The sequence below is a fragment of the Pteropus vampyrus genome, unplaced genomic scaffold (assembly GCF_000151845.1).
Source record: "Pteropus vampyrus isolate Shadow unplaced genomic scaffold, Pvam_2.0 Scaffold123, whole genome shotgun sequence".
NCBI classification, from domain to species: Eukaryota; Metazoa; Chordata; class Mammalia; order Chiroptera; family Pteropodidae; genus Pteropus; species Pteropus vampyrus.
In genome coordinates this window covers 4,368,875-4,380,559 of record NW_011888904.1, presented here as the reverse complement: position 1 = coordinate 4,380,559, position 11,685 = coordinate 4,368,875, and the positions used below count along the sequence as shown (strand labels likewise).

Here is an 11,685-nt window from a genome sequence, read left to right as displayed (position 1 = left end):
GGAAGGGGTTGTAGAGAGTATTACAGGTGGAGGGATCAACAGAAGTAATTTCACAGAGCCTGGCTCTGAAACCCAGAGACTGCAAAGTGTGTTCAGGGAGTGTCAGCGTGCGGAGGCTAGAAGGAGAGATTTAGATGAAGTTTTGTGGTGGGAGAAGAGAGTCTTGGATTCTCTCGTAATAGAATATCAGAAGAGAGGTTTAGGGTTGGGGGCGTGATTTTATAGTTTATATGACTTCCATATTTGTATTCTCATGTAGTCATTATAGCAATCACGGAAAGTGGGTATTTTACAGATGACGGTCTAACATTCATCAGGTCATGTTCTTTGCAAAGCAAAGATTTTAATTCGGGATATGAACAGAAAGGCTGTGTATTCTGATTCTTAAAAGCATGGATTTTTAATCCAGAGCCAGGCCACTTGGGTTTAAATCACTCTGGCCCCATTTAGAAGCCAACATGACTTGAGAGAAAAAAAAAAAAAAACAACTTAAGTGTTTATGTGTTAGGCACTGTTCTAAATACACAGAACTAAATATATTTCACTCATTTAATCCAACATCCCTATGACATATATTCTATTATTATAACTATTTTAAAGCCCCCCTCTCCCCACCAAAAGAGAAAGAAGTAAAGAAGGGGTTTTTCAGTAAAAGATAAGAAACAGGGATACATTAACACCCTCACCCCAGATTCCCTGTTCCTTGATTTATAATCCCACTAGTATCCTACTAGTTCCCTTCCTACTTGTGATACTGTGATAGATTCAATTGTTGTGCAAAAATATTCATGTCCTTACCTCACCTTTTCAGGAGAAATCTACTTCCTTCCCCTTGACTTTGGCCTCAGCCATGAGACCTGCATTGGCCAAGAAGATATAACACTGAAATTTGAAATGTGCACTTGGGCTTGCCTTCCTGCACTTCTGCAGTCGCAATGAGATCTTCCCTTGGATAGTTCCCACCCCTTTAGCCTGGGGCTCAGAATGACTTTACAGGAAAGTACATGTGCCCCAGCTACCTTCCAGATTTCCCAGTGGCTGAGTGACTAGAGCACCACCCTTCAGGCCTCTAGAAAGTATAACACCAGCCCACCTAGAGACACTCTTTGAGACTCAAGGATAAGAATCTACATCCACATGCACCTCACCAGCAGAGCACCAGCCTGAGTTTTCTTCTTGGTTACTCTGGAAGCTGAACCAGATGATGGAACAGAAAAGGATCTAGAATCTTACCTTCTCCTGCTACTGATAGTATTTCCACTATAACAAATATCCTTTTGATTAAAACTAACCAATTTCTTAAATAACAGGATTTGGAATTTTCCCCCCAACAAACCCGTTCCAATCAACGGCAACAGTGAGAGAAAATTCACACACAATCTGGGCATCTGGATAATGTAGAAATTGAAGTTTCCCATCTATTGATGATAAACTTTACCATTAGATTAATACTCAGCTTGCAAATCCAATAATTATATTGGGTAATACAAGTTCAATAGATGTGTTCTTTAAAAATTATGTAAATTACTCTTCTATAAATCGAATCTCTAAAGGCACCAAAGGGCTATTTAAGAAATGCCATATTGAAATTTTTCACAAAGAAAATAATCACACTTTGTATCTGTTATGGAAGTTTTCCATACTGGGGGTTCCTAAACTATGGTACACCTAAGTAATTCCCCCACAGGGCAGCATCTCTACAGGAGGACATCCATATCACAATGACAACAATAATGTTAAAATGCTTTACATCACTCTTTATTTCAAAAGTGCTTTGCTAACATAGACTACTCTTCACAACATTCAGGGGAGGTAGATAAGTATTACACCACTTTCACAGATGCAGAAACTGAGGCAGAGATTAGTGAATTGTGTTGAAGGGCATAACATATGGCACGATTAGGAAAAGAATGTGTTGTAGTCACAGATCACTGATGACCTTTCCCACAGCTTCTGAGTCCCACCAACACAAAAGTAGCGAATGCAGCATTGAAGCAAGTCACTGATAGTCTGGCCAATCTAAGGCTACACATCACCTTGTTGATACCAGATGTTGAATATACTGTCCTTTGGCAAATATTTCCCTCACATGACTATACCTCTGAAACAGGGAAGACTGGAGTTGTTGTAGGTACAGAAGGAGAGGTTAGAGAAACAGGGCTGGGAAGGAGGAAGACAAAAGAAAACACATGAAGGAGGAAGACAGAAGAAAACACATGAGCTAATTATCAAAATGAGGGTGAGGAACAGGAGGCTCGCTGGGAAGCAGCCCAACAGAAAGGAAAGCCACAGCAGAAAAGAAGTGTCATTCCATTTGAAAAGCTCAGACATCCAGAAATGCTATTAAAAGGGTAATTCTTAGCAATGACATTACAGAGCCACTCTTCATGACTTTACCAAATGTAATTATCAGGTCCTTCTGACATTCCCAGGAGGCAGTGCCATTCCTTTCCCCTGGTCCAGGCCAAGGGCTGATGTGATTGACCTGACACTGCAGAGGCTGTTGATAACTCAAATGCACTCTCTTACCATACCATCTCTCTCCATCTATTCTCTTTCTTCTTCTAAAAAAAAAAAAAAAAAAAAAAAAGCCAATGCATATTAAGATTCTGCCTGAAAAATTCCTAAAATATTCCTAAATTTTTGATGCATAATAGGGTAGGAGTCCATGTTTGATTTTTGTAAAGGGGCTGCAATAAGCAGACATAGAAGTCAACAGCCCCTCTCAGCCAGTGCTCCTTTATACAATATGGGACATTTCAAAAAAACAAAAAACAAAAAACTAAAATTCATAGACGCCAACTGTCTAGAAAAGAATTGAAGCTAAAAGTAAAGAAATAATATTTTCTGATCTTTCTAGTGCAAAGCCATTGTAAGAGCTGGTGACTGATGTGCCACCAGCTGCCATGGAGGTACTGATGGCAGAGGCAGTACCAAATGAGTGGGGTGACAAGGACCCAGCAGGGAGGGGCTACAGTGTCAGATGAACAGGTGGAAGAGGCACCAGCAGCTGAAGAGACAGAAGTCAGAGCAAAGAGGCGACAGCCAAAAAGGAGATGAGAGGAGGTGCTGGCGTTTGAGGCTGAGTGTGAGGCAATCGCACTAGTTTGGGTCTAGGCCTCTCTTCAGACAGGTCAGAGCCAGAAATGCACCCTTTTCTTCCTTTATTTCAAGTGGCAGCATCATTCTTTCAGGCATCTAGCTTTAAAACTTCACCCCTCCTCTCCAACAAAAGCAATCCACTGCCAAGCCTGATTCCACTTCTGCATTGCCCTTCACATTGGTCTCCCTCGTTTTTACTACAGCCTCCTCAGGTTCCTCCTACATCTCATCCCAACCAGGGCCAAACCCTCCTACCTTGTCTCTCAGACTCCAGATTTATCTGAACTTGGTTCCATCCTCTAATCTTTCTGGAGCAGTTTTGACCACATTACTGCTCCATGTTCTCATTTAGGTCTCACATCTTGAATGGTCAACGGGTCCTTGCATCTAGCGAAGTTCCTCTCCTTTCCAAATCTCCACCTGCCAAAATGCCAACTCTAAAGACTTAGCTCAAATGCCACCTCCTCCAGGAGGCCTTCCTTCGAGTTTCTTAGCTCTCTGCTCCGAGAGACATGCACTGATCAAGTACATGACAACTGTGTACAAGCCTTACCTCTCCTATTGGGCTACGGTGTGATGATTTGGCAGGGTGTGGAGCATGGTGAACTGTGTCTTAATATTTATCTGTCAATTCTCTACATCAGCTACCAAGAAATGGTTATTGCAATTCCATCTCAGGTAAAAAACTGCTCAAAAGTGAAATGAATTGGGATGTATCTGTGCATGAATGGAGGCAGTACAAGTACCCTGTAGGTGTGATCCGACTCTAGGACAACACAAATCCACAATATAGCTTTGAGGGATGGAGTAGGGGCAGGCAGATGGGACTATTTGTTTTTGAGTCAAGAGACCTGGGACAGAGGTTCTGCTTTGCCATTCACTAGCTAAGGGCCTGGTGCCAGGTGGTTCTTCTCTGAGCACTATTTCCTCACTTCTGCATGACCTCATAGGAGTAAGGATCAAATGAGACACATCTGTGAACTCTACACAGTGGTTCTCAATCTCAATTATGTATCATAATCCCCTAAAAAGCTGCTGACAACCATAGCAGACCAGGCCCCAACCCAAGTCAAATGAATCAGAATTCTCTGGTAGCTGGACCCACTGAGATTAATTATTCATAAAATACTGTTTCTAATGCATAGCCAAGGTTGAAAACTACTGTTAGAAACTCATAAATACCACTAACAGTAGAACAAGGTACTTTAGGCTGCTGGCTTAATTATCCTTGATTTGTTCAGTTAGGATTAGTTTGATGCTTTTATAGTTCCATTATACGTGTGAGCATTTTTTGTTTTGTTCTATATTGTTGTTTATGTGCTTAAGTGGTCAGTTCTGAGAGAATAACACCCAACACTCTGCTGTACTCAAAAATGTGCCTAACTCCTCAATGGTTTTTTTTTTTGTTGTTTTGTTTTGTTTTGTTTCAGAATAAGTAAAAACAGCATTGGGTCCTCTAAAATCTTGCTACACAGAAGCGTGGTGACCAGACAAGCGGAACTGGCACAACCTGGCACTTGTTAAAAATGCAAAATCTCAGACCCCTCTCCAGAATCTGCATAGTAACAAGATTTGCAGATGAACCAACAGGTGAAGCAAAGGCAAACTTTTCAGTTCACACCTGTGTTCTCAAGGAGGTAAGGGCATGGAGAATCACATTCTGTCTCCCATTAACCACTGAAGCTTGGGACTTTATCCAGATGCTTCTTCACTAAAACATCCATTTGGTAAAAACTAAGAACACAAATCCTTACAAAAGTATCCTTTCTTTCAAAGAAGACCAGTCTTCACAAGGTTTCTCTAAATAACCAGTTCCTCTAAGGTATTTAAAATATGATCAATGTCTAAAAATAAATCGATAGCCATTTAACTTTATATAGTGCATAAATAACAAGTATTTGTGTATCTGACTGAACTTACAGTCCCTAAAACCCAAATTCCAAAATTATGAAGGACAGAAGCTTAGCCAACACAGGAAATAATCGCTCCCTGTTGCTCCAAGCCCTCAGACAACTATGCTGTTAGCAGGACCCAAGACTATGCAAACCACGCTGTAGTCAAGGAGTTGTAGCAGATTCTGAACATTCTCTAGACCAACTCCCTTGTTTTATGAAGAAGAAAGACCACAGCCACAGATTAAAAGGAGTTACCCAAGGTCACTGAGCACTTGAGGCAGAACCAAGCTCAGAACTCAGACCCTGACTCCTAGTCCTACACTTCTTGTAGAGCTTCTGCTACATGTACTCCTCCTTCCCTGCTGCATGGCCTGAAATTTCATTCTCAGAAATTGCCTTGGCCTTTATGTGTCACCTTGCTTCTGCCAGCTATTGTTGTGCTAAAACCCCGGGGCTGTTCTTAACAGTATGCTACAGGAGAAGCTATATCACAGCCTAACCAGAATATCCATTTATCAATCTGTATTTCCAAAATACGTTGGTAATAGAGTCTGTAAAAGCCCAATGCTAACTGCATAATGTAAACTACACAGCATTACTATTAGTCAGCACCAGGAGCATGGTGAGGGAAGGGCCTTTCCTTGGGTGACTAAAGATTAAAAACGAGGGCAACCATTAACTCAAAGGGAAGACAAACCATTAACAGAGGGAAGGCAGCACCTTTAAAAAACATACACAGTATGACTATAAAATTACACGTCTTTCGTTTTAATGAAACAAACATGACAGAATGTAGAAATCTAGATGAACATTTCTCCCTCAAAGTAGCTACATCCCTAGTTCCAACAGAGCTACCTTTGTCGGTGAGATATTTGAACTCCTCTTTGGGGAAAGTACTTAAAAGGCAGTTATTGAGCCACATTAGAAAATATCCTTTTGAATACTGGGCTGTTAAAAATCAGAAAATCCACACTGAGAGGATGCCACTGAAAAAAAAAAAAAGAACAAGGTGCTGCAGCTCTCATGGAGGGTCTCTAAAGACCTCTAGCGAGTTCGGAGCAACAGCTTCACCACTGGAGAAACACGTGTCCTCCTGGGACAGCCACTTCCAATGGGAAGGCTTTTGTTTGAATAGAAAAGGTCTGCTATTAAAAAAAAAAAAAAAAATCAGCCACTCCTGGATAGCCACACTTGTTGCATTTGATTAAAAAAAAAAAATACAACAACAACACTCACACATGGTTCTTGTATGAATTCTAATTAAGAGACATTACATTCAGAATTATAGCACTCATCGTGATAATTTTCAGAAGACTGTAACAGCTTCTTTGCCACTTAAGGGGTACATAGGGTGCAGCTGTTTACCTGAATGTATTCTTAAATAAGTGACTACTACCATTCTAATTTTCCTAGTTGTAGCTCTGTAACAGGTTACTGACCGCAAGTTCATGTTCCAGACTTTCTTTGCCAACACAGATTAATTACAAGGGAGCCACCCCCACAGTCTTAGGGTGAATTGGGAAAGGGCCGGTTAAATGAGGAAACAGGCCATTCCTTGGTAAAAGTTTGTAGTTTTCTTTCCCAATACATCTTCTTTTTATTGAGAACTTCCATTTTTATCCTGTGTTCCTCCTCTGCCATCTCACACTCTCGCTCTATCTGCTGGATTTTGGCCACATGCACCTCATTCATTTGTATCAGCTGCAGTTGTAAGATGGACATTTGTTGATGGTGTTCTTCCTCATGCATCTTTTTTAAAGCACCTTCCTGAGAGGTTTTGCTCCTGTAGTTTTTATTGGCTGTTATTCTGACAGCTGAACACGAGGGTTCAGGTTGAGAGGTCCCCTCACATACTGGAAAATGTATGAACTCTTTCTCATCATCGCACAGTTCTCTATTTGAAACAGCAAATGATTCTGAAAAACAGTAGCAGAAAACATATGTTCAAAGATTTTACAGGCAGAGAGTAAATCATCCTATTTCAATGACAGGGTCCCCCAGTACAGGATGTATCTAAAATAGCACCTGGTTTGGCCTGCATGTCTACAGGTACCCTTGCCACACCTGACTTTTTTAAAACCCATAAATCCAAGGCAGTTTTCTCTTAAGAAGTAACGATAAAGTGTTTCATCATGTCATTTCTAGAACTGCGAAGTACGGGAACAGTGGATCGCGCTCATCGAGAATTGGAGAACCTTGTTATGTTGATATAAGTTCTGAACTGAAGTGTATAAAACTCCGAAAGAGCAGAAGACCACAGTGCAAGGCCAATGGTGGGTGTTCAGATTAAGTTCTCCCTTTCTCACTTTTTCACTCAGCCATGAATACTTATGTTGCATGTCCACAAGGGCACCACTGCTCTGTTTCCTGGTCACAGGTCTTAACCCTTCCCCTGGACAGTCACCTTATAAATGTTCTTTCTTGATGGATGAGTCTACACTTCCTGGCTTAATTTCCTCAGCACACCATTTCTCTTCAGTTCCCTACATCTGGCAACCACCTCTAACATGGCCATCTAGGGGTCAATATTCAGATCCTAAAGACACTTTTCAATGTCCCCCTTACATAACCTCTCCCTAGCACTTGACAATCCTAGAATTTTCTTTCCCTCTATTAGCTTATGAACCGTCACTCTCTCCTAAATTTTCTACAGCCTCCTCTCTGATTGCTCCCTCTCAAGTCTCTTTTCAGGGCTCAGACTCTTGTTCCACCCACCTCTTACCTTTTAATATTCCCCCGAGGTTAACTTTGGCTGTTTGCAATCCACCCTAAGTAACCCTCCTAATCTGGATCCAACCTTCCTTTATCTTTCTTGTCTTACTCTTCAAAATACCCTGTGCACTCTTCAGCTCTACCACAGATTACTCACAGTCCTAAAGGCCATGCTTGTTTCCATCATTCTGACTCACCGTTCCTTCAGCCTAGAATTGGGCTCACTATTTGGCACCCACCCCCTCACTCAGACACACACTCTTACTCCAGTCTCCCTTTTTCAAACTCCCCCCTAACTCCTACTTCATTCAGGATCAATGCCACTTGCTCTGTGAAACCTCAGCTCTCTCCTTTCTCTATACTTTTCTGTTGCAGCACTTAACACATACTAGTATTCTTTTGGGACTATACCTTATTCATTTCTTTTATCTTTGGGACCAATTACTTTGCTTTGTACACAGTGAATGCCTGATAAATATTTACTGGCTGAAGCCTGGAACAAAAGAGGAAAAGAACATATGGATACGAAAGAATGCTCCTTTCGATGGTGCCACGTTTACACTACTATTTTTATAGGGCAACGACATTAGTATCAATTAGGGAGTTTCAACAAGGAAACTACTAACTCCACTAACCCACGGAGTCTTCTAGCTGTGAAACCAAGGCTTTCTGGAGAAGCTTTACACTTCCAATAATGAGAATCAGCCCCTTGGAGAAAAATAATATCAATTTATACACAAGAGTTGATTACATTATTATGTCCACTCCATTATTGTAGAAGATGGGATGCTGGGAACCGTAATGGCTACTGGGGGAAACCTAACTCATAGTATTCTGTTAATAAAAGGAAAATGGCTACTGTTTTTATTATTTCACTCCAAGGGGTTAGGTAACAACCATAACTAGTCCTTAATCAAGGTTAAAGAAAAGGTAAAAATCTTACTTTTGAAAGAGAGAGTTAAAGAGTACTTCTGTGTCATCCAGAGACAATGGAAATATCTCCCTAGGACTCTTCCCCAACTACGATGGTTCTGGCTTCAATTACATGTCCTTCCTTCATGCTGCCACGGCCTCCTGGGCCTACCCTCTGGCAGAGAACTTGTTAAAAACTGGCAGTTTAACTACCTCCCTTTCAGGTCTCTGAATACTTTGAAGACAGAGACTACCTCTTATTCATCCTCACAGAGAACCCAGCACAGGGCCTGGTCCACTGCTGGGCATGTTAGAAAGGTGTGGGGGATGAATTGGCTGCATTGGGTCACATCCCTCCCAACACGGCACAACTGTGTAGACAGAACAATGTTTGGAGTGGATAGCCGAGGTATAGGACAAAGGAATGGGAAAGGTTTAATGCTTAAGAACAGGGTCCCTCAGACAGGAGCATTAACTGCAAATAGGGTTACCTCATCTTTCTCCTTTCTAGTCTCAGATCTGAAACTGCATTCTTTGAAGACTAGACACAGATATTTTTTGGTACCTTTAGCCTCTTTTCTCTTTGATTTCATTCCAAAGGATACTCCTGAGTTCATGAGCTCACAGTTCTTCTCATCTCTCCCAATTTCTAAATGCTCATTTTTATCTCAACAATTCTAAGCTTCAGGGACCTGTTGATGGGGTTGATGACAGCAGCTACTATTTTGGGGGTTGCTAGCCAGGCACTAGGCTAGTGCTTTACAGGTATTACCTCATTTAGTTCTTACGACAACCCTCTGCAGGAGGTAGTATTTATAGAAAACAAACACAATATCCAAAGTCATTTGGCAAGTCGAAAGAACCAAGATTCTAACCCGTCTTCTTCATTCCAAAATCCAAGCTCAACTACACCAGCCTCTCTCTCACTCCTTTACTTGCTCAGCTGATCACTCATGTATCTTAAAATGCAGCCTCCAAGTTGTAGCCACTACGAGACCACCTATTATTAAGAATATGGGTGTATATTCCAAATTTTGATCTCCATACTTCTCTCTAGAGCTATGAACATGAAGACATTATGTCCTTGTCTGGGAGCAGAGAAATGACTGTACTTTAAAAATGATTCTTTTTAGTTTAAATGTGTGCTAACACAGAGATTTTAAAGAAAAATAGCCAGGCCTCTTAAGAAGACTGGCAGAAGCTGGGGCTTAAAACTGGAGAAGCCTGATGGAGTTGTTAATTAACTTTTACACAAATATTAGCTCCAATGCATGGAAACTAGTGTTTAGATGGGTAGGATCTTCCCTTAATTGGAAAAAAGCTATCCTGGGAATGGCAACCTGCTGTAAACACACACCGTGTAATCTCTCTCCCAGGTAAAACAAAGCCACCCAGAGTAGAAAACAAAGTTAGTCTTGTGCAAAATGAATATGAAGGCCTAAGGGCTTTCCTGGGAAGGAAGAACACAGTCAAGGGGGTCATTTGAGTAATTCGAGTAAATTTAATCTCTGCAGGAAAAACCTAGCGTGGCAGTAAAATGGGAAGGAAGCTGCTCAGGCCAAACCCAACTCTTCTCAACAGAACAAAGGAAATAGGACTGACTGAGAGAATGGGTAAGTAAGATGTGGTAGAAGCATACTACAGAATATTACACACCAACTAAAACAAATTAGATTTACACACTGCAGTGGGGATAGATCTGAGAAAATTATTCTAAGTGCACAAAAGGCACACAAAAAAGAATGGTATATCGTTAACCAATGTCACCATAAATAAATAAATAAATAAAAGGAATGTAACTGATCAAAAAAAAGAATGGTATATAGCACAATTTTTAATCTATGTAAATTAAAATATATGCATACAAAAAAGCAACACATGCTTTCAAAAAGAACATATGAGAGAATACACAACCACATTAGGATGATTATGGTGTATGAGAAGATAATGAAAGAAAATAAACATATCAGTAACACAAAAAGGGGGCTTTTCACAGATCAATGATGCTAGTGTGCCATGACTGGAAATATTACTCAGTGCCCTGTACTCAAGTTGTCACCCCAAAAGAATAGGGTTGGAATGATTGTGTTGTTTAATTATAGCTTTGAGTACCCAAGTTTGCATTATTCAAGTATAGTTTTATAGTAAATAATGGCATATGAAATTAAATATAAATTCTCTTAAGATATTTGAGTACTACTTGAAAGATTAGTTTGCTTAAATATATTGACATTTAGTCATCCTACCCTCCTGACCACTTCCAGCAAATTTTGTTGGTTCCCTTAGTTTGTTCTGCAAACCTGTTCTCCAAAGATAATCCCACTTGTCTTAAAATGAAAGATAAGTGTCAAAATTATCACATATCATAAATCTATAGGCTATAAAGTGTTTTAATATATGTAAGGGGAAAATATGGGTTTTTTGCAAATACATTCCTAAGTGTTAAACTTAGGTTTTAAAACTACTGTGTTCAAATACATATGTACATTTCAAGAAAATCACTGACAAAGCTAACAATACCAGGGTACAGTGATCAAAGTGACTAAGTTGAAATCATCTCACACACACACAAAAAATAGTTGGAGGGAGGCCTCTAGTGGAATACTGTTAGGCTCTATCCTGGTTAGATGCCAACAAATTTCTGAGCACCTAATTTAGGTACTCTGTTAAAGGTACTCTGTAAGGTATTAGAACAGTGCTGTCCAAGAGAACTATAATACAAGCTACATATGTGAGTTTAAGTTTTCATATAGCCACATTAAAGAAGTAAAAAGAGGAGAAATTAATTGTAGCAATATATTTTTAAATCTAATATATCTAAAATATCATTTCAACATGTAATCAATATAAAAGTATTAGTAAGATATTTTACATTCTTTTTTTGGTACTTAGTCTTCAAGAAATGGTATATATACTTATAGCACATCTCAATTTGGTCTACTCACATTTCAACGGCGTACTAGCTTCATGTGGCTTGTGGCTACCGTATTGGACAGTGCAGTGTTAGCGATACTAACTAAAGTAAAACACCACACACACACACACACACACACACACACACACA

The 11,685-nt window shown here is 40.1% G+C and overlaps 1 protein-coding gene across 1 annotated transcript in view; it reads right to left on the bottom strand.

Annotated features, from left to right (window-relative positions):
- Positions 1-5,738: 5,738 nt before the first annotated feature.
- MSANTD3 (Myb/SANT DNA binding domain containing 3) overlaps positions 5,739-11,685 on the bottom strand; it is a 21,959-nt gene continuing 16,012 nt past the window's right edge. Inside the window, exon 3 of the mRNA XM_011366269.2 lies at positions 5,739-6,913. Within this exon, the coding sequence (XP_011364571.1) occupies positions 6,504-6,913 (410 nt within the window). The 3' untranslated portion in view covers positions 5,739-6,503. The remainder of the gene's footprint in view (positions 6,914-11,685) is intronic.